This window comes from Zea mays, chromosome 2, assembly GCF_902167145.1.
Source record: "Zea mays cultivar B73 chromosome 2, Zm-B73-REFERENCE-NAM-5.0, whole genome shotgun sequence".
Classification (NCBI taxonomy): domain Eukaryota; kingdom Viridiplantae; phylum Streptophyta; class Magnoliopsida; order Poales; family Poaceae; genus Zea; species Zea mays.
The window spans coordinates 160565026-160589068 of NC_050097.1; the positions used below are offsets into that span (position 1 = coordinate 160565026).

General features: G+C 40.4%; 1 protein-coding gene and 2 long non-coding RNA genes across 7 annotated transcripts; 1 reads left to right on the forward strand and 2 right to left on the reverse strand.

Annotated features, from left to right (window-relative positions):
* Positions 1-1212: 1212 nt before the first annotated feature.
* Positions 1213-2368, reverse strand: LOC103647185 (uncharacterized). 2 transcript variants are annotated; one of them, XR_002267659.2, is made up of 4 exons: positions 2243-2368; positions 1999-2115; positions 1756-1788; positions 1213-1598 (listed from the first exon to the last, which is right to left on the reverse strand). It is a non-coding gene; the product is annotated as an uncharacterized lncRNA (long non-coding RNA). The 2 variants fall into 2 exon arrangements; XR_002267660.2 differs by having other exon boundaries at positions 1999-2089; positions 2243-2366.
* A 1331-nt stretch (positions 2369-3699) lies between these two features.
* Positions 3700-5071, reverse strand: LOC111590832 (uncharacterized). Its single transcript, XR_002749962.1, has 3 exons — positions 4967-5071; positions 3791-4859; positions 3700-3725 (listed from the first exon to the last, which is right to left on the reverse strand). It is a non-coding gene; the product is annotated as an uncharacterized lncRNA (long non-coding RNA).
* A 5100-nt stretch (positions 5072-10171) lies between these two features.
* On the forward strand, positions 10172-16342 carry LOC103647183 (meiotic nuclear division protein 1 homolog). 4 transcript variants are annotated; one of them, XR_002267294.3, is made up of 11 exons: positions 10172-10336; positions 11673-11753; positions 12311-12427; positions 12694-12732; positions 13400-13507; positions 13579-13641; positions 13719-13770; positions 13955-13999; positions 14088-14167; positions 15956-16073; positions 16153-16322. XR_002267294.3 is itself a non-coding variant. In XM_008671757.4 (11 exons), the coding sequence occupies exons 1-11, from the start codon at positions 10334-10336 to the stop codon at positions 16213-16215; spliced, it is 798 nt and encodes a 265-aa protein (XP_008669979.1). In that variant the 5' UTR covers positions 10172-10333; the 3' UTR covers positions 16216-16322. The 4 variants fall into 4 exon arrangements, 3 of the variants coding, with proteins under 3 accessions (XP_008669979.1, XP_008669981.1, XP_008669980.1); XM_008671757.4 differs by having other exon boundaries at positions 13719-13799; XM_008671758.4 differs by having other exon boundaries at positions 10322-10519; positions 13719-13799.
* Positions 16343-24043: the final 7701 nt, after the last annotated feature.

Consider the following 24043-nt stretch of genomic DNA (forward strand, 5'->3'; position numbering starts at 1 on the left):
TTCTGGAAGGGGCTTCTGAAAGTTAGAGACAACTTCCTAAACTTTGGATCCTTTCAACTTAACAATGACACACATATTAGGTTTTGGGAGGACAGATGGTTGAGGATAGACATCCTAAAAGGAATATACCCGCAACTATATGCATTGGTTCGACGAAAAATGTGGTGGTTGCTAATATCTTCCAAACCATTTCGCTGAATATTTATTTTCGTCGGGGTCTAGTGGGGCAACTATGTGAACAATGGATGGATTTAGTGGCTCACCTTGTTCATATTCGATTAAACACAACGAGTGACACATTCCGTTGGGACTTGTCGGCAGATGGATCCTTTAGTGTTCATTCGATGTACAAGGGGCTAATAACTAATGTCAATGTGGCGTGGCACAAAGACATTTGGAAGGCTAAGATGCCTTTGAAGATTAAAATCTTCATGTGATATTTACATAGTGGTGTTGTACTTACCAAAGATAATTTACTCAAGCGTAATTGGAAGGGAAATGCAAAATGTTCTTTTTGTACCCAGAATGAGACAATTGACCATCTTTTTTTTTCCACTGCCAACTTGCTAAATTTATTTGGCGTTTAGTTCGAATCAGATGTGGTGTTCGTCCACCAAACAATATTAGACATATCTTTGATTCTTGGTTAACTGGTCTGGTTAATAGAAAGAGAAGTCACTTTATTCTAGTAGCTTCGGCTATATGTTGGGCAATCTAGTTGAGCAGGAATGATGCAGTGTTTGATAACGCTCCAATAAAATCTTCTTTGCAGGTGGTTTTTCGGGCTACGCATTGGCTTCACTTCTGGGCTCAACTACAACTTAGACATGATGATCAAGAACTAATAATCAAGGCATGTCGTAGATTGGAGGAGTTGGTGATGAAGATTTTTAGACATCATGGATGGGGATATGCATTTAGACTATCTTTAATCTTGTCTCACCGCACTATGTTTTGCTTTTCTCTGAGTTTTCAGATAGTGCTGTTCCTATCTGAGTCTGCAATAATTCGGCTATAGTCTCTTTGAGACAAAGGCCGGGAACTTTGAATTCCCATTATCTAAAAAATTAGAATTAGGGACCGATTAAACTGTAAACTAGGTAGATGCCCGTGCGTTGCAACGGTATACAAAATATTCAACAAATTGTTAATGCACAAAAAAATAACACCACATATTTCAGTTACACCAAAAAACGATACATTCCCCGCTTGCAAGGTTAGGGCCACATTTTCTTCCTACTTTGCACCTCAGCGAACAACAAAAACCAAAGAACCATACAATCCATAGATGCACTTGCACACTTAAAGAGCACTACACATCTCGTTATCCTCCCATACACCTCCTGAACAACATGAGCCTGATTCGTACGCATCTATTCCTCGATGTTGTTCACATTAATAAGGGTCTAAGAGTGGGGATGGGTTGCAACAACATACAAAATATTAATATATAATGGTTACATAGAAACTAAACATATATACTATCATCAATCTCAATATCCTACAATTCCTTTGTCAAGAATCAATATCTGTTACTATAAACAACGGTGAGGGGCACCGGAGGCCTGGGAACCGCGAGCAGGCGCGGCAGCGGTGGACTGCATTAAACATTGTGACATCAGGATCAATGTATTATGTTGCCTACTTGTATGTAGATGAAATTCTAGATACATATATTTTACTATGTACTTAGACATGATGTATATCTAGGTGCATAGCAAAACCTATATGCACATAAAAGTCAGAACGACTTACAACTTGGAATGAAGTAGATGGCTTGTCACCAACCTGCAATATAAAGGATGCCCGGTACAATTGGTTAATAAAAAACTGACAAGGGATGATGCAGGAAACAAATACACTACTTATGTAGCAACAATCAACCAAAAAACATTTTCAACAGATTCCTCTACTGTATTTGCCTGTTTCCCCTTTGCATTGTTAAATGTAGAAAGTATAACCGTATAATAATAGAAGAAAACCAAAACAGAAACCCACCTAAAAAACTTTCGAGACTTTAACCTTAGCTGGCTCGCTCAATGTAGTGTCCCTTGATCTTGCTATCACGTTTTGCAATATTTCAGTAGTGCTGCCCAGTCAGAAGCAAATTTTAACCTTACAAATTTAAAACTAACATCATCAGATTCGTTGCTGACCAAAGAATTGTTCTAATGAAACAAAATGAGCATCATAATTTCAAATAGGAGTACACTGGAGAAAGGTGGGTGGGTGTATTTCATACCAGACAAATTACTCAGGTTCAGATTCAGTGGCAACTTATCATCCATTACATTAGATGAAGAGACCTGTTTTGCACGGAACATAGCAGCATAAGAGAAGAGGTAACAACACTATAGCCTATAGCAGACACAGAAAAACCAATAGCAACAGTTCTTGGCATGCTGTTAATTGTTTAGAGACAAACAAATACAAATTTACTATATTTTATGTTTTAGATACACACTTAGATATATGCTATGTCAAGACATGTAATAAAAACAATGTATCAAGTAATCAAGTAAAACAAAAAACGTCTCATAATTTAAAATAGGGTACTGACGATCGATACAGGTGCGCTTCCTAAAATAAATCCTCCACCCAAACCACTACTCTATGTAGCAATCTACCCATGGATTCTCTGCTTCCTTGTCGAGTTCTAGATCATGATATTTTTGACCATTGGTTTACAAAGAGAGGCTAGCCATACTGTTGCAGGTAATGAAGAAAATTTCTGGTTTCTGGTGAGGAACACTGGAGGACTGATGAACCAGAGTTGCAATTTCAGAAAAAAAAACCTCTACTTCTATAGAGCCCCTCGCAACCACTACTACTGGTGCTGTAGCTAAAATTCTCTAATATGTTTTTATTGTGATGTGTTCATCTAATATCTGTGTGATTCGAATTGAACCCTCTTAATACCAATCCATCTCTTAGGCTAGGTTGGATAGAGTAGCAATTTTCCTTGTTTGTCAATGCAAGGGATGCTACAATTATGAAGACTACATTTGTTGTGCAGGTGCATTGTATACAGCTCAGCTCGCATTAGTTACACGCCACAACACAGATCAGAATCCATACCAAACACAAAACAACCGTACAAACAACTACCCAAACCACATTGATGGAATGTTGCAATTTGTAGCCACTCTAAATTAGTGAAGTTTACCTAGTTCCTTTGAAGAATGGAAGCAGTCGTCGAAGTGACTTCCGAATTCTTCTTTCGCTTTCTCAAGGAGGCCTGAGCCCTTGTGCAAGATCTTTTCAACGACTCACTTCATATCCCCTTGAAGCTTCTCAGTCGTCATTTCAGCATCTATATATTAACTCACCGGCCAAATTAAGTTCAGGGAGCAGGAAAATGAATTAAAAGTACATCGTGCATTGGTTACTTAAGACAACAAATGTGCAAGTAATATGCAAGGCACGATCTGCAATTACATCTAAATTCATCTCTAAAACCTTCCTACAAATAGGATTGCTTCTTCTCTATGCTTTCTAGAATGTGGTATATCTGTCACATATCAGAGCCAACAGTTCTAGTTTCTTTACTTTGACCAAAATGTGTGCGGTCCAAATCAAGGCAATACTGAGGAGAGAGACAGTAACATACTGCTTTGGAATTTGTACAAATAGCATTATGAAGTAAAATGTTAAGTAATATAATGGAATGGCATACACTTTTTGAATTTGTACTACTTCCTTCAGAACTCCCGCTTCCACTCTCACTATATTAGAGATAGTGGATTCAATAATTTATCTGTTAGTATAACAAAAAAATTAAAGAAATTACCTTTGTGAAGAACCTTCATTGGAGGAAGAAGTTGAAGGCTTTGCCGGTGACTTGTTATTTTTTACTGCAACAACATCCAGACTACCTAAGCTTCCTTTTGATCTCTTGAGGGGAGCCTTCCGCTTATTTTTATTTGATTTATCTGTCGCTGTACCACCAGCACCTGATGTCTCACAACATAACCCAATCAAAAAGAAAATCTTATCTGCTTTGAGGAGACAGATGGCATAAACATAACTCAAACAAATAATTTCCTATGTAATAAATATAAATGACAGATAACAGATGAGATGGAAAGCTTTAGAAAGGAAACAGTGAAATAATGCATCCATTCTGCAACAATCAATAGATCAAATAAAAGGCGCCCATTAACTTACTGGAGTTTGAACTGTCCCGTTTGCATAGGATAAGGAATGTATGGGTGTTACTGATTTAACTGTCCCAGTAGGCGGGGTCGTTACTGACTTACTGTACATCTCGACCGCCCTCGCAGCGGCCTCTGCTCTCCTAGTCCGGCGCGCCACCACGGCCGCGGCCGCGAGTCCCCAGTCGCGCTCCAGGCTAGCCGCGGCACGCTCCTCCGTTGAGCCGACGCGCGTGGCCCGTTCCGCGCGGCTGCGACGCGTACGGTTGCCAAAGCAGACGCGGCCCCGGCCCCAGCTGCACTGGTGGTTAGGCGTGCCTTCTTGCCTGGGGTCCTGGTGGACACACCGCCATGCACGATTCGGTGGAGCAGCTCGGGGAGGTCCTTGAGGTAGCCAAAGTCGGCGAGGGTGCAGCGTTGAGGGCCAGCGTGCGTGGGTGCCGCGCGTGGAGCCAGAGTGCGGAGGCGTAGAAGCCCTCGCGGTCGGACTTGCCGCTCCCACGCACGCCGCGAAGATAGCCTAAAAGAACTCATGTTTCTGAAAGTAGACTCCAATACCTAAACTGGCATGGAACTGCATGCTCAATTATGAATTTGTATCCATAGTAGCATTAGAAGTAGACATAATGCAATAGAAAAAGGAACTGAACAAACCTCAAGAAGTAGTAGATCAACAAACATGTTCACTTCCCTCGGTTCCTTGTGCTGTTTTAGTTGAACATACAAAGAAAAAGGAAATGCAAATTTGAGCAACAAAACCTGAAAAAGCAAAATCACTGGTTACAAATATCCTGTTGAATACAAAGGCTAACCTTAATCCAAACCGGTGTTGTAAATCGCTTACTAAGAAGTTTGGAGATCTTCTGAGTCTTCATATTTATGTACTGCTCCAAGGAACACAATATTCAGTTATTGACACTGTTAGATCAACTTTAAAAAATGTACAAAGCAGAAAAAGATTAAACTATTTCAGGTTACAAGCAGTGGAGCTTCTGATTATGCTCCCATGGCACAGAAGATTCACTTCACATGCAAACTGAGACTTGGCTGCTTAGAGACTGAAATTGGTTGTGGTTTTGGAACAAACTTCTAGAGAAAGTAATGGTATGGTACTATAGATACTATGTTTTCATGACACAAGGTACCATGCATGCATGTACTAACATTGCTTACCAAGTTAAACGTATCTAGTTATCCAAAATGCAATAAATTTATGATTCTCAAAAACTGAATGACTAAACTGTGCACTGTTTGCCTATTACAAGAGTGCACCCAACTTTTTGTAAAAAGAAGATCCAAAAGTGCAAAAGAAAATACTACTCTGCAAGCCTTCTTTGCTATCTTCATGTGGTTATTTAATTCCATACTGCAGTTGATGAGAAGCAAAGAAAATAAACCACCATGCGGGACAGTGAGATAAAACCTCTACAAAAAGGCCAGTAACAATGAAAAAATTCCCTAGCGTTTTCTTCTTCTGAATCGCAATATGTCTTCTTCTGAATCACAAAAAGTTGGCGTGTATTTGAATCATAGTATGTCACTTCAACTCTAAATCACAGTAAAGCAAAAAAAGAATACAATAATTTAACTATGTGATCCACAAAACAAACGTTAGAACTGAACATCATGTACAAACTTTAGATTGATGTATAGTATTCAAATTTTAATTATACTACCATCTAGTAAAATGTAACTTACAGAAGGCGCAAAAAATATCTTTTTTATATTGATATTTTTTCCTGTGTCTATCATGCAATCTAGTGCAGTTCATATTGGTTTTGGCATGTTAAAAGACACGGTAACCATTAAAAAGAATCTAGAAAACTGAAATTCAAAGTGCAAACATAAGGCTACTGAAAAACCAATAGTAATGATCTTTGAGTGTGTGACGACAGCTCAAATCTGGGCTTCCCTTACCATATAGGAAAATTTTGGTTAAGCAACAGAAAAAATGGTATGCTAAATGTGATTTCTGCATCTCCTATTTTCTGTATTTGGATACTTAGAAATGATATTTGTTTTCAGAGAATAGATGGGTGTAATGAGTTCTCTGCGTGATTCTAAGTCAAAAACAATATGTTCATATCTGAAACAAAATAGTATAATTAACACCTAATGAACAAGCCTCATGAGCAAAACAAAAAAATGATGAACCAAAAAAGAAGTAAAACAAGTATAGTGCAGATTTCAGAAGTAAAAAAGAAGTCAAAATTATTCTAGGTTAAGATTTTAGAAGTAAAATACAAGGGCGGCTTATTTTGATTTGCAAAGAAGCAAACATGGAAGCACCTGCTGGTTTGCACTCCAGCGACAAAACAGACTTCTCAGGAGAGAGCGCTCTTTATCAGAAAGAATATACTGCAAAAGGCCCTCCCCAGTCCCCCAGTACCAGGGGTAGCACCACCAGAAAGAACATACTACGAAAGGGCGCTCTTTATCAGTTACCATGACCAGTCACCAACAGTCCATCATTGTGGTAAGAACACAAGAGGCCAAGAGACCGTGCCAGGCAGAGCGACGTCCGAATAACTGGTCATCATAGCAGCCCATGGCCATCACTATCAGATGGTGAAGAAAGATCTTGAGACACATTGAAGACTCCTCTAGTTATTGCAGATGCTACAAAATGGTAAGCCCCCACAAGATTTCTATTGCAGGATACCGATGGAAAGTCATTTGTAACCTCACAAATGCCAGAGTAGTGAGCAGGTACTCGATAACTATCAGTTGATTAGCATCAAGAGCCTATTGCAGGATCTATTCCTGTGCCACTACAAACACTATTTAAAACATAGGACATGAAAAGGACAACAGTCTACATGGAGCTGATCTGTACTGTATTAGTATAGAATACCGTAGTAAAACTAATTAGATTTCATGGATTTCAAATGAAAGAGAATTCATGGTCCAATAACCAGGGAAACAATATAGGTAAGATATAAAAATAGAACCATAAAACCATACTTATAGTTTAAACAAAACCCTTGGTTAGTTCAGACGAATAGTTCAACCTACAGATTCTTGCAAGAAATAAGTAGCAGCATGCCACCATACAGCCCATGCATAGCTCAGACTGCTCTACCGCTCCAGACCATATATGTAAGCAGCAGCCTTTGCAATCTTGATTTGGCAAACCTGCACACACATGGTTTTCAAACTGTGCTAGCAAAATTCTAATACGCTGGTACTGGTAGGCTAGGTACGACCTAATGAAGTAAACATGCTTGAGGGCTCGATAAAATTGCCATAATGTTATTCCTAAAAATAAATTGCCAAACTTGCACAATGGTCTCCAAATTTGCACATGTGGCCTGCCGAGTGTTCAGTCCATGTTACCATGGAGAAAGAGCAGTTTGCCAATGTAGCTAGCTGACTTCACAGGACACGGTCGTCTTTGGTGTCAAACATTATCAACAAGAAGATCCGACAATCCAACTAACTCATGGCAACGACATTCTGAAAGACCATGTAGCTAGCTATTTTTTCATCAACAGAACAATGCTGTTACTTTTACTTCCTTTCAGCCATATTGTACAAATATACCTGAAAGACTGCAATGCAGAACTCAGTATGTTAGCTTAAACTGTATGATTAAATTATAAAGTTTATCTACAGTATGAGGTGCATTTTAATGTGACTACAGAAGACATAACTTTTCCTTGGATTTCTCTATTCCAGTAACCATACCAGCAAGTAGGCAACTGCTAACGAAGTTAGAGGAGGAACTATTTAGTTCGCAGGCAAAGAATGACAAAACTGCCACAGACACAGCATGGTAAACTATGTACGACCTCACAAATTAGTTTGTGTTTGATCCACAATTTTCATGATATATATCACCCAACAGAAAATGCAATAGCAGATAAAACTCACCAGCAAGCAATTTTCATGCCCTTCACCACTTAACAAAAAGAATACAACAACAGATAAAACTCAGTAGCAAGCAATTTTCATGTCCTTTACCACTTATCAGAAAGAATGCAACAATAGATAAAACTCACCAACAAGCATATTAGCAGCAAGGGTATGTAATTAATGAAAGGTGTCCAAATCCCTGAAAAATGTGACCACACATTGGTGAACTGAATAATATTTCAACAGGAGCAGTACATAACAATAAATTGCAGAATACTTAATTATGATGCCACATCAAGGAATTTAAAAAAGCAAGAACTAATAAGGATAATACACTATACACATCATCCAACCTTACATAACTAATAAGGATAATCTCTGCAGAAATCCAAACCATGACCACAAAGGCTGAAGCAGAGAAACGGGCTAAATCCAAACCATGGCCACGACTAATCTCACTACGGCCATGCTGAGATTTGGATATGTTTGTAAGGTGCTCGTGTGCTAGATGGAGAAAAGCAACACAACCTGAACCCTGTAGCTACCCCGGAATCCGCCGCCTCCCTTCGAGACGAATCTAAGATCGGAGAGGCAAAATAGTGGAGGTTCCAGATCATGGAAGAATCCCGCACCCTGAAGGCAGCTCGAGAGAGAGAAGGGAGGGAGAAGAGCTATGGATCCGGCGCGAGAGGGGGGACTGGAAGCAGCAAGATCCTGTGCCACTGACCTCTCCGCCGATGTGGTGCCTCACATCTTGGATCCTTGAGAGCTGATTACAGCTTGAAGCCACTGACGGCGGCGACGTGCAGACCCGTGTGGATGCAGGGGGACGGAGGAGCAGTGGGTGGGGAGGCGGGAGGCGGGGCGACGATGGTTGTGGAGGGAAGAGCGAGAGGTAGGGTTGGTAGGCGAAGTGGCGCCAGAGCATCTGGTACTCGCGGGCGGAGGTGATCCCCATGGCTGACTTCACCACCACCGCCCTCCAGTCGATGCGCCGGCCATCCACGTGCTGCGCCACCTCCTGCAGCGCCGTCAGGATCGTCCCTGGATGGTACCTGCGGGGGGGAGAAAGGTTGCAAGCGACACAGTGAAGTAAAACCCTAGATGAAAGCCAGCCGCCTGGGGAGAGAACAGGAGGACGGGCTAGGGGAGGACGGGGGCACCTATGGAGGAGGAGTCAGACGTCGTCCTCAAAGAGGTGCCGCTTTCGTTTCCCCTTGCACGCCGCCAAAGCCGCAGCTGCCATCTCCGACCAGGCACACGTGCCGCCCCACCTCCACGGCACGCGCGTGCGCGAACACGGCGCCGCCGCAGCGCGTGGGCAGGGGCAGCGCGACGACCTCGAGCGAGGACGAGGAGGCGGAGGCGCGCGGGTGGAGGAGCAGCTCGCGTCGCGCAAGGAAAGGGGGAGCGAGACGCCCAACGCGCTGCGGGAGTGGAGCTGTGCGAGCGGTTGGGCGCGACGTCGCGGAAGGCGGAGGTTACCGAAGAATGAAGGGAGACAGCTGGCGTCCGTCGCTGGAGTATGGGCTGCTCCAAACATAGCTGGAGTATGGGCCGCACCAAACATTCAGCCCAGGACACCGGTACTGTTGTGTTGTTTTCTTTACAGATATGGTTAGTACCATACCGGCTAGTAAAGTAGGCATAGTGCGGTTTATAAGCGTTGGCCCTTGCCATATGAGCAAGAGATTGGTTGTTGCATTGTGTTGCGCGTGGTGGCTGAAATGGCCAGGGTTTGATCCTCGCGGCCCCGCTTATTTTTGCTGGGCGGGAATTCGCAGGGGCGTTGGGCGGGAATTTTGGAGATTTCGCAGGGCGCTGGGCGGGAGTTCGAGTGGCAGAACCAAAAGTGGCAGGCTACTCTTAGAGCCTTAATAAGTAGTAAAGATTACTCATACATCGGGTGTGTCAAGTCGGTAGTATGTTAAATGAGTCTCTAAACTATGTAAATTTTGTATATATATATATATGAATTTCGGCTGCAGTGGTAGAGACTCAACTGTTTTAACGACTGGGTTCGAGTTACTATTTTTGCTGGACGTTTGTCCGTTAAATATAATAGAGATAGAGAAGAGACAAAGAAAGGTAAAGGTAAATGGGGGCTTCGTGGGCTTGACCCAAGAATGATATTATGATACACATGGACACCAACGGAGGACGACGCAAAGGGCCTAAAACTGCAGGCCTAAAAAAGAAGATTAGACACCGCTCCTCCCGTCCCCGCCGCCCCCGCCCGAACCGAACTCATCTCCTTTCCGTTTGGGCGCCAAAACAGCATCCGCCGCGCGACGCGTCTCGTCAGCGCCGCCAGCCCCGTCAGAATGGTAAGCGCTGCTTCACATCCGCCCCCTACACCTACCTACTCCACCCCAGCAGCTAGATCCGAGGCCCCTGGTTGGCTGTTCTTCGATTAAAGCACCACTTGGTGCGGCCTTCACAGGAGGCCAGATTCGGGACGGGGGATCGACCCCCAGCCGGCCGGCTTCTCCCTTGGAGCAGTCACTCTGGTTGGCTGTAGGGCTTATAATGTCTGTTTTTTTTTCTGGCTTTGATCGAGCATGGCGCTCGAAGGGCACATGTAGATAATGGTGTATTTTTGGATCGTTTAGGGCTTGTGTTCTTTCCCACCGTTTGCTTGCAATAGACTCACTGAATCGCTAGTTTGCCTTGTGCCAGTGAGAAAACTGGTACCAGTTTTGTGATGATAGGTTTAGAGGAATCGAGTCAATTTTGGGTTTCTCGTGTTACAGCGCTTTCAGCAATAGTACCTACCGGTAGGGGTGGTAGTAGGGGTGATAATGGATGACGATTCAAATGTTTCTTCACGATTGGTTTTCTTAATTAATATTAGTTCAAAAATAAATAGAAATGGAGCCTGATCCTAATGTGATCGGATCCTTCAATTTTATAATGTAAAATTTAGAGCCCATTACCACATGGGTAAATTTTAGTTGTGAATCAGCTGGTTAGCAGTTAATAAACTCTTTATGGTGAGAGGGCTGGTGTGCGCGCAGTCCGTCTGAGTGTGATTCTCGCCAGAGTTTGTTACCAATAATTTCTTATAGGCTCTCAAGCATGGAGCCACAAAAGGAATGTGATGCACCTGTCGTCTACTGAGCCATGGATGGTACAGGTGACCTCTTCAAGGACGCGGCCTTCAGATCTAAGTGTAGTTGTAGGTTGGTTTGTATACATACGGTGTGAGTGAGGTGTGTGTGTTGAGGTGTTTATGTACATGAACATGAACTACAACTGTACCTAGCTGAGGGGCATCAAACAATGGGACATGTAAAAAAGAGTCTGTATGGCTAGATGAATATGCTCAGTGACATACATGGCTGCAAGGTAGACCATTAATAGGGATCCGTTGCAGTGCAGTCTCAGTTATTTGTTTTGGACTTCTGTTATGTTGTATCTACTGTAAGTGTGAGAGTGATGATACTTGGTGTTGTTTGCTACCTGTACAAATGATCCGAAGATGCGCGTTGACTCCATTGCTGTATATGTGTAGTTGTGTACAGCTAGTACCATAAAGTTTCTTTCCAGATTCACTCTTACAACATTTCCTGTTTCAAGTTTTAACAAGGACCTACATATTGTGAAAAAAATAGATAATGGATAGTACATGACTGGTCCTCTTTTTCCCTTTGTGATGCTTAGTCTAAGAAGAGGGGGCTTTCGTTGGAGGAGAAACGGGAGCAAATGCTTCAAATATTTTATGAGAGCCAGGAATTCTTTCTGGTAAATTCTTGGGTCAACAATTTGTTATGTTCATTTCAGTGCTACCATATTAACTGTGTCCAAGGAACTCATGATTTCTGTTCCTAACGCGAAAACTTCTCTGTTTGTTACTGTGGCTGTAGTTGCATTTCTCCCTTTCTCCTGCTTATTTGTTGTATTAATATTTTGGAGGATTAAAATAAAGAATACCAATTGGCTTGCCCTGTATCAACAAGTTACTGCAGTTTGCTAACAGTTTTTATTGATTCTAAGTTGACACAATCGTGCATTCATGCTTCCTTATTTATTTACTGGAAGGATCACTGATCTGTCTCATTTCACAATAGCATTATCTTTTCTTTTCAATCCACAACCATTAATATTACTGCATTCATTTTTCCATAGGACTGTTCAAACGCTGATGCCACTTTTGTTGCTTAAAATTGGAAATTCATGTGCATATTATTTAACTTCCGTACAGATTTTGCTACTGTAGCTTCTGTTCTGTTAAGTTTTGTCATGTAGGATGTGTTTTTCCGATGCCATAGAATATAATTCTTACCATATGCTATTTTTAGCTTAAGGAGCTAGAGAAAATGGGTCCTAAAAAGGGAGTGATTAGTCAGTCTGTGAAAGATGTGGTGCAAAGCCTGGTGGATGATGATCTTGTCTTGAAGGATAAAATTGGGACTTCTGTAAGTTTTTATTTTAGTCTCTATTATTGTAGCATGGATCAACAGTAGTTGGACTGCTAACACAATAGTCTAATGGTCTAACCATTGGTTAGAGAGTTTGACATTGAGTTAATTTATCATTGATTCAGAAATAATTTCCTGTATTATCCAACAGCTTTCTCTTGCATATAACTGCAGCTTTACTTATTGCCTGTGCTGCAAACAATTATATTTTATTGTCCATAACCTTTTCCTCTAGCTCCCAGCCTCAAATAGTTTTCTTGCAGGTGTACTTTTGGAGTCTTCCAAGTTGTGCTGGGAACCAGGTACTGCCATGACTTATTCCTCTTAAATCTTTTTTTCTTGGATACTTTGACGAATTGGTGATTGGTAAATTGCTGATCTTGACTAATAACTGACAATAAGATACAATATCAAGAAGCAATACCTTTGTTCTATGATTTTTTGATGATGGGTAGTAAGACATGTCAAAAGTAAGAAGTCCAGAAGCATTGTTTTCAAGTCGGACGACTTGCTGGTTGTCCTGGCTGATTGACTTGGACGATTAATCACAATTAATCACAATTAGTCGGATGCCTTGGGCGATTAATCGTGACTAATCATGATTAATCAGACGACTTGAAAAGTGTCCAGAAGTCAGAAGAGGTTCATTTTTTGTTATTGGATAATGTTTCTACATATACTATGTGCATGATAAGGTGCGAAACCTCTTAACATATAGTCCAATGCTGTTAAAAAGGTGATACAAGCTAACTTCATAGAAGCTTTGCAAGAAGAAAGTTGCATTTGCCATTGCCTACACTATTTGGAGGATCGTTGTACTTTTTCTAGGGTTACAAATGAAATTTAACAAATCAGGATAAGAAGAATATAGTGGTCCTACTTTTTTTTGTCTATTGCGCACTGTTATGCACTTTTTACTCCTCCTTTATTCCATAGTTGATGATGATTGAGCTAATGTATCCTTTGTAGCTGAGGAATACTTACAACAAGCTGGAATCTGACCTTTCAAACTCTAGAAAGCGTTACATGGACCTTGTTGAACACAGAGATAACTTGAAAAGAGGCCGGGAAGACTCTGTATGTTATTAGGCATATTGTAAAGATGTGCAGTAATCATTTTGACACAAGAACTAATTGTTTAGCTATAGGAAGAGAGGGAAGCTGCTTTGGAGGAGCTGAAGACTGTAGAACTACACCATAAGAAACTCAAGGTTCCATTATATTCGTTGGTCTATCCTATGGTTGTTTTAGTCCTATCTACAGCTCAACAATGCTATAACAATTTCAGGAGGAACTGGCTGCATATGCAGATAGTGATCCAGCTGCAGTAGAAGCAATGAGTATGAGATGGCCTCTTTATACAACTCTTGTATAGATATATTACTGACATTGATACATACATCTGTTTTAATTTTCTTCACATGGCATCTTTCCATCTTAGTTCTAGCAACATCATTATCTGATCCAAATCTGTTATGCACATCTTCCCTCATTTTAACTAGTACTATATGCTGGTAATTGCAGAGGATGCTACTGATATTGCTCATTCAGCAGCTAACAGGTGGACAGGTCATATTTTTGCTAATGAATTCCCCTAGATATATGTCCAATTGCTGTCATTCTAAGGCTACACTAAACATTTTCAATAATATTCCAGACAACATTTTCACTTTGCAACAATGGTGTTCAACCACATTCCCAGAAGCAAAAGAACAACTGGAACATATGTACAGGGAGGTATGTTTCTGTCTTGTTCTGTTTTGACCTTCTTGTGTTTGCAGTATGCTGCCTGACTTCCAGTTGATTAAGTATGTTTCATTATGCAATGTGATTTACCCACAAGTGTCAAGGACATTGGTGCCTCTGTGTCTATAGTATCCAGATAGCGAAAGAGCCTCTAGTCGAGTTGGTTAGGAGGTCTGAGTAGCACTTATCAGGTCCTGGGTTCAACTCCCCGTGGGAGCGAATTTTAGGTTGTGATTGAAAAAATCCCTTCGTTTGTCCCACACCAAAGCACATGTCTAAGGCGGTCGCGGTCGTTCTCACATGAGCTTCAATGTCGCTGTGTATAGGTGGGGCAGGGGTTCTGGGGTTTTCTCGACCTGTGTGAGAAGGTCTTCTTAATACAATACTCAGGGGCTGTCTTCCCCTCTGCAGGACGAGTTTTTTTTCTTCTATAGTATCCAGATATTCAATAGCATTGTGATTTTGGGGGCCTAGACCTTATGGAATCGTAGGAACAAATGCCTTTTATGGTGTCTCCCCATCCCTACAGGTTGCACATTAATTTTTCATGGAGTTAAGACTACGGGGTCTTGCTAGAGCCTAAATGCTCCAAGAACTGGGCCTAGCTCATGAGGGCAAATCGTGTAGTCTTTATCTGGTTGCTTGTAAAAGGTCCATTAGATGACCAATTTCCTTCTCTCTCTCTTCAATATAAGATACAAAACTCTCTTGCGTGTTCAAGAGAAATATATTTAGATTAGGAGCTTATTGAATTAGCAGAGTTCTCTGCCATGTTATCAGAGTACTGAGTACTTCTATGCCATCTGCTGTTGATGACACTAATAATGAAATTATGTACCACACTGGTGCATTAAAAGTCGGGGTGGAGGATATAGAAAATAGGGCACTTTGTATGATGACTTTAAGATGCACTGGTGCTTGATTCATGTCACTAAAACTGATCAATAAGCATGTACTGATGCTTGAGTGAATCAAATGTCATAAGTTTAGCTGAGCATGCTACACAAGCATATCCCTTTTTTTGGTCTGGCCCACAAACTGCTTTATATGAAATCCTTTTGTCTTGTAGAGACGTATAACCTAAGTACATATTTGGCTTGAGCATGATGGATATGTTGCAGATGGCGCCCAACCTAAGCGCTTCCGTTTCATAGTTCAGAACCATTGGTTATCACTATTTAGTAGTTTTAAATTGGGAAAGATTCTTTTTAGTTGTTTGCTGGCAGTTAGAGAATGCTTTTATCTCCATGTACATTGCAAAGAACAACTATTAAGGACATCTCTTTTCAACACTATTTAACGTTTCTATATTCCAAGTATTATTACGCTAAGGCCCCGTTTGTTTCATTTTATTTTGAGGAATTGAAATCTTACTATTGGAATAAGCTATTTTTTAGATTGTGACATTCCACCACTTTCCAAAGTTACTATATAACTTTATCTTAAATTCATGGGGTGAAAGATGGAAATTGATTCTATAAATTTATATGCTATTTTTTTAATGTACAACTTATAGCATACTCTTCTATTTACTTAGTTATAACATGAATGTGGTATATAACTATCTCTGTCATATGATTTAAGATAATATACAAATATATTACATATATAAATATATGAACTTAATTAGTTTTGTCTAAATTGTAATTATTAAAATGGAATTTAATTCCAACGAAACAAACGGGGCCTAAGAGTAAAGTATCCTGATTTTCTTTTGCAAGAGAGTTTTTCTTGTGTGCACTCTATCCTGGTTCTGATTAAGTTATTGTAAAATTTCAGGTTGGGATCACAGAAGATTTTGAGTATTTGCAGTGATGTCCAACAGCCTATTACAGCGTCGAAAATGTGCCACGGAATGTTGGATCGATCACAGATGCAAGTTTATCATGTTGGTGCTGTGAGTTATCTGCAGTAAATAGATTTTGTATATTTCACATGCTTGGCAACAATGACCGATATGGCCACATGCATGTTAGGGACTACTTTTCCTAGATGCTACCAAGTGGCTAGACTATACCGAAGGCTCCTGCTATGCTTGAAAACTTTACCGAAGGCTCGATTTTATTGGATGTAGTGGCTAGACTATATCATGAAATGTATATTTCTTTGCTGATGGAAAGAACAACAATAGCTTGGCATCTGGAAATAAAAATACTGCCCTAAAAATAGCTGAAAATAATAATACCAGAACCTATAGAAACTAAGGGTTTTGAAGAGCATATGAGAAGGGCATTTCTGAAAATTTAGTGTCGTGATTTTTTTTCACCAGGAACATTCTTTGTTCACAGTGAATCACTGAAAAAAATACCTGGATTGCTAAAGCATTAGACCTTTTCGTTGGAGGGAACTTTATCCTTGTGAATAGTTGAAGTTATAAGGGCTTGTTGGCCGAAACCGTATCCAAAAATCTCAACTTTAAAATTTGAATTTTAAATATCTATTAATATTGTATTGTAGTCGTTAGGGCTGGGCATTCGGTTTTTTTTGAAACTTTGGTTCGGTTTTTCGGTTTTAAAAAACTTTGGTTTTCTAGACATTAGAAATCGATCGGTTTTCTTGAAAATGAAAAACTGAGAAGTTCGGTTTCGGTTTTTTACTTCGGTTTTTCAGTAAAAACCAAATACCAAACTTATACTCATGACAATACATACAACAAATTTATATGATAAATTACACATAATTTTAAAAAAGTAAAAATTATATAGGTATAAATACTTAGAGATACATCATACATCACATATAAATAAGTGAATAACAATTTAATTGCTTCACATATAGTTCACATAATCAAATAGTCAAATTTTAGAATCAATAAAGTTTGGTAATTCAGTTTTTTGGTATTTCGGTTCGGTATATGGTGAAAACCGATTACGATACCGAAAACCGAACTTTTGAGATAAAAAACCCGAAATCGAACCGAAACTACCGAAAAATCGAAATTTCGGTTCGGTACGGTTCGGTTCGGTTTATGGTAAAAAGTGCCCACCCCTAGTAGTCGTCAATAAGTATATTGATTATAAAACCAGGTAAATTTTTGACCGGTCGACAACCATTTTCGTATAGATGATATCATTTTTGGTTTTTGGTTACATGCTGAAAGAGGAAGAAATAAAAGAATTCATCTACGTGTGGCAAAGTATCAATAGCACTCATGAACTCAATGATCTCGACATACTATTTTATAGAGGTGGACGATTGATAAGAGTTACAGTTCAAGTAGTGTATACAAAATATAGTTCACCACGAATTTTTGTAAAATCAAAATTTCTCCTATCTGTAAGGTGAGAATTGAGCCAAAATGTCGTTTTTTCGTATGGACCATGTTGCATAACAAAATTCTGACTGTGGACAATCTACAAAAGCGGTGATGACATTTGAATCCAATTTGCTGCCTTTGCAACTTATCATAGGAAACTATGCCACATTTAGGTAAAGACTGTCCGTTTTCTGCAGAGGTATGGGACATGATCCTATCTTGGACCAATATGTCCTTCCTAAGTGGCGTTTTTAACCTTCGGTCGTTGTATGATTGATAGAAGAGATTAAGGAGTCGTTGCTGCAAGTAGTCAAAGAAGATTTTCGATGGACTCCTTATCTGTTTCTGATGGAATATATGGTTGGAAAGAAATAACAGAATCTTTTAGGGACTTCAAAGATATGTGGTTCAGGTTACGCAATTGGTGAAAGATCAAATTGGGAGCTTTAGTGTATCTTAGATAGATGAGTGAGTGTTTTTTTTGTTTTCTTTTTGTTTTCCTTTTGCTCAGTCTTGTGGAGACTTTTATTAATTTCTCTTCAAATACATTAAAGAGGTACATTAAAAAGGCAAGTCTTTTGTCGCTTCCTTTAAAAAAAAAGATATCATTTTTGGTTTTGACTGTTTTTGATCATTTTCAGACCTAGTTGCATGAAGATTGGAGGGATTGAAGGGTATATAATCCTTTGTTAGTAAAAAATATCTATCAAAGGATATATATCCCTCAATCTCCAACGTGTAAAGGTATCAAATTTAGTAGACGGATTTGATCGGTTGATATGTTTCAAATTGTAAGTCATTTTAACTTGAGCGAAAACTATGTATTTTAAAATCTCAGAACGACTTAATTGGAACGGAGTAGTTGCTTATGGTTACCATACGTCATATCTCTTGATCTATTGCTTTAGTTTTTAAAGAATGTCACTCGCAACGAGTATGGCCATTGTGTTTGATTGAAGTTGCTCATTTCAATGTCTGCTAATCATGGTCAAGCACTGTGTTGGGGTTGATTCAGATCCGAGCGTCACTGGAAGTTATTCTGCTTGGCTGGCTTTCTGCGACGACGAGGACGGTCCACGGTCTAGGGTCGGACGATTCACGTCTGGTGGCTGGACGGTTCGTACTTGCGCAGGGGCAGCGACGTTCGCCAACGACACTTGGATCTCACCCCCGGATGGACCCCATCAGAGAGGAGAGATCCTAGTGTTTGTCTCGGGATCGGTCAGTCACTCAAGATGTCTCTAGACGACGTAGAGCCAAAGAGGTGAAGATTAAGACGAAGAAGGCTAAGTTACTGGTTACTCCTAGGGCAAGAAAGTAAAGGAATTGATAAAACGACCAATTGGTTCGATTGATGGTGTGCACAATCGTTCGTACCCCTTATATATATATATATATATATATATATATATATATATATATATATATATATATATATATATATATATACTAGGTGCGTGCCCGTGCGTTGCTACGGAAGTTCATAGAGGACTAATATGTATCAGTAAAAAATAAGCTTATGTACAAAACGATGATCCCAATATGTTTTAATTAGCAAATTCATAGAGGACTTCCATTCTGCTTATCTAACTTTTCAAAGCAGTGAAACCCTATCTCGAATGGTATGTTGGTGGTGACAGCAATTAGAGCATATTATTACACATTCAAAATATATCAAAAGGATGCTAAACTGTAAAGGTTGGAGTGAAGAAGGGATGAGAGACCTGAAATATGTAGATGAAGCTTTCCCTTGCCATCTCATCTACTTCCAGTGGTCCGATACTAATCCTAGAAGTCCAGTTTCAAGAAAAGAAGCACACCAAAGGGCTTCCAATGCTTTCTAATAGATATATGTGTCAGTAAATAATCCAACATAGATAGAACTCAAGAAAGGGAGATAGGAACACATGCTCTAGATTCCCATATGAAGCTTAACTTATTCACATATTTTTAGTGTATAGCACCGAGCAGCACCAGACCATATTACTACTTTTTAAAAAATAGATCTCCGGATTTACCCACAATGTGACATCAGATACACAATAAAAATAATCGTAAGAACTTTACGGAATACAAAAATATTCGATAAAATGTTAGTGCACAACGATTAAAAAACAAACACCACCTATATTATCAACTTTAATATCTAACAAATTATGGTCTCACTGATTGAGAAGCAAACTCAGGCATTGTTTGGACGACCAGACATCAAAGTATTGGACGATGGTTCAGTCAACGCAAAGGATGATAGAATTGTAAAAATCACATTTACGTAGCTGAATCACATCTGGTCTTGGAGGCATTTTCTTTTGGTTCCTTACCAAACTTCATCACATGACAAAGAAAATACATTAATCAAAATTTTAATCCTCTAACGGTGTCTTTGGAATACAAATGAACTATGCTGGCTCTAGCAAGAAGATGAACAAGTCTTCCTGAGAAAAGCCCCTTTCAATCTTCCACTTTGCATTCTTGTAGATATTCCCAGTTTTCATATTCTCAACATGAAGCCCAAGGAAGCAAATTAGTAAGAAAACACTTTAGCAGTTCATATCTGATATGAGTATGCACAATCTGGACACAGTAAGCACAATAATCATTAGTGTAATTCATAGACACATTTGAGATGATTCCCTGCTTAGCACTTCATTATTTCTTTGACATGGATAACACGAACACGATATAGGATTCTTGTTAATTTTATCTCCGCATAATACAAACACTGATATGCCAAAAGAAACCCTTCACCATACCATGATTCTGTTATCTCACCGAAAATGCTCATGTGTGTCCAACAATCATCTAAGGAAGGTATGGAGGTCAGATACCCAATCAATTTGAAGATATACAAGGTGCAAATGAAATAAAAAGTAAATGACAATGACAATGGACCAATATATATTGTTTGCATAATTGCAGGAGCAAATCATCAATCTTGCAAATGAAAAAAACATGAAACAAGAGATCCAACATGAGTAGCAGACATACACAAACAGTAGACAGACAGACACACCATTATTAACATTTAGGTCTTCAAACAAGAGCTGCAACATGATTATAATGTCCCAGAGAAAGTTATGGCTTATTACATTCAACAATCAACAAGGTCAGTTACCTGAGCGCTTGAGCCTGAGGCCTTAGTGGCCAATCTCTAAGCACAAAACCTACAATCCTCATGACAATAACAAAGTAAGAACATGCTGCTAGTTGAAAACAAACTATGACGTACGACACACTCTGCATAATCAAAAGTGATATGCACAAGAAATAGGATAGTATCTCGCACAACAGGCTTGAAACAATTTTGGGACAATCAACGACGGCTCAGATCTCTCACCGGTCGACTGCTTCCTTGAATGGTAGCGCTACAGATGACCCCCACGGTCCCCAACCCCAGCCCTCGTCGACGCAGCACTGTAACCGGCGCAAGTGTACTTGCTCAAATGCGGTGGGGCGGCGAGGGTTAGGGTGGCACCATCGAGGTGCGGATCCGAGAATGGCCACTGCTCGGGAGGCAGCCCGACGTGAACCACAGTGGTGTTCCTCATTGTCGTTGTTTCTCAAGGGCCGTGGATTCAAGTGGGGTCGAGGGGGTGGGGAGGAGCCCTGTAGCCACAGGCGAGGTGAGGATGATCCCGGCGGCGGTGCCACTGGCTCTCTAGCGACTGGAGCGCGGTGGCGTTCCCACTGGCTGTGTACTGACTAGAGGGGTGTCACTTGACCAAGCTCGGCGATACGCACGGGCACTCACATATACCCACCCTACTATAGAAGAGCAATATAAATAAACACAATACATTGCTAGCATGGATAACATGAAGATTAGCTATGAGTTCAACCTAAAACAAACCTTTAGATCTTTATTGTTCAACTTCTGGATGGCTTTTGAAGCTAGCTCTTTAGTTCTGAAATTGACAAAAGCATATATGCATTTGCACCTACAGAAAAGAAAAGAAAAAACTCTGAATTTAGAAGAAAGCAAAAACAAAAGCTAGCACAAAGAAATCTAGGAGTAGTCACTTCCACTACTTGTCCAAAAGACTGGCTGAGTTTTTGAGATCATCATAAGAGACATCAGAGGAGATGCCCCCAACATAAACTTCAGATCCATGAGGAGGAAGAGCAAGAAGTTAACCATGACTCTCTTTTCCATCCTCATCCCTGTCATGTTTAGCATCAACTTGGCATACACTTCAGTTTGTTCATACTTGCCATCTAGCTCTTCATACTCAACTTCCTCTTCCTCATACTCAACTTCTTCCTCTTTGTCTACCTCATCAGGATCATCAAACTCCAAACAGTCTTGTTGTTTCACCAATTCAGTTGATTTGGTGGAAGCAACATTCTCTGTCCACCTCAGCATCTTTCTCAAAGTACCAAGGAAACTTTGGAAAGAGCACAGGAACCAGCAATACTGGGGGAGCAAATTGATGATGTATGGACAGGAAGAAAAACAACAGAAACAACTAGAAAAAATGATACGTAATGTTCTGAAATTGGGTTCAACCATTGGCATCCAAGTGAGAAATGAGACGTCAAAGTATGCGACTGTTAAAGATTTAGCCGTAGTTTCTAAATAGATTTAGCATAAGTCTTAACTCTTAAGATACTTGGTCTCTTGCTTGAAGCAAGAGGGCTGTTTGAATAAAGTACGCCAGGATATCCCAACCTGACATGTCATCCTGAAAAGGAAACCAAGCATAAAGTTATGATAGTAAACATAGATTAAAGAACTCATTATAAGGTTCCAATGTTACGTTCCATGGACAAATAAACAACAAGATATAAAAATACAATGTTTTGAAAGATCTAATTTCATGGGGTGCTCAATAAAACATATGCATTTCATTTTTAAAAATGATGCTTGCTCCAGTGAGAATTATTTAAAAACCATGCAATACTACTATGTTACCTGACAACACAAATTTTCAGTTTTGTCAACATGTAGCTCAATCTTCTCACCACGATTAAGAACCTGAACATCAAAATAGTAATAAGGAATAATGTTTGAGGTGCATTGTTTATTTCATGCATTTGTTTGTTATAATTTCCTTCAGCATGATTGTTTGTGTTGTCCGCAACTGCATAATGCACCTCTAGATAACCTTTGTTTAAATAATCATGTTTCGATGACACGTATGATCTCGAAAGCATTTGTTCAGAGCATGACTAAGCCTATAATCGTGGAGCTGAAAAAATGTTTCAATACACAAGGAGAAGTAACATACATGGACTGTTAGTGAAGGTATTAGCGATACTGGGGGAGCAACATACACTACTCTAGATTCACACCAATTTCCAAACCAGAGAATCTAAGTTCATGAATGTATTTAAATGTATTTCTAGTCTTGAGCACTTGCGTGCCTCCGTGACAATGATCTGGCATGATACTACTAATCAAACAAGTGAACAAATAGTCTACACATAGTAACTCCATAAATCCTACTACCTATGAAATCCACTACAGTTCGTTGATATTTTCATCAAGTAGTTAAGATTACTATGTTTCTTCTACTATACAATATGCGAAAGTGGTTGTACCATCTCTAATCCCTGCAAGTTGTAGTACAATTTTCAGAACAAAATAACTCACCACGCATAGCGCTCTGATGACATTGTCACTGTACGCCTCAGGGTTAGATGCCTGCATCTCAAGCAAATCGTTGCCATCGTCTTCCCCTGCTCCCTCCTAGATAATCGTCGCAGTTGCCCGGTGCTCATAACATCTGGAGAAAAAATACATGTCAGTTTATTAGAAAGCACCTCTCCAAATGGCCGGTTCGCACTGGTAGAAATTTTAGAAGGAAAACAGCGAGGAGCAGACGGAGAGCAAGAGCGCTCTGCCCACATGTGCCAGCCCAAAGAAACCAATAAAATCAGCAGGTCTTTGTGAGTTCCATGGGTAATGAGAAGTGGTAAGCATGAGGCAACGGTCGGTTGCTCTCACCCAAGTTGATGCTTCTGTTGATTGCGCCTAAGAACTTGGAGCCACCGAGAGAGAACATGTTGGACTTCAAAAGCGGCTCGTCGGCACTGGACGAGTATGTGATTCCAGCTCTGAAGTGAGGGCTCTACAACGACGTCAGTTAGCCCCGCTCCCGAAAGAAGATCTGACAGCACTTGTTTAAGTGGCTTAACATTTAAGGGGAGGCACATCCTTGCCTGCTCCGCAGAGCTAGACGACGATGTTGTCGGGTTGGACAGTGTGGAGGACGCGCTTGACATCGGCGACGGAGTCCTTGGAACCGGCGGCCACCATGTCGAGACCGTGCCAAACCTCCGCTGCGAGACGCGTACAAGCACACCGGACTCGACCAGCCCCGCCAGCGAGGGGTTCCATGCGGCGACGGCGGCAGCCCCAACCAACTCGTAGATTCTAATCGTCTACAACAATCAAACGCAAAAAACATATAGAACCATATAAAATAAGCCACTCCAAGCTTGAGCTAATACCTCTAGAGAAAGCCCTCTTGGCGGAGAAGGACTTAATCTCGATGACGTCATCATCAGCCCCTTCTGTGAGCTCCAAATCCATATCACCGGAGTCAGATTTGAAGTCCTCATCGTCTTACGCAGCGAACGAGCGTCTACCGCCGTCGCCCCTCTTGAAC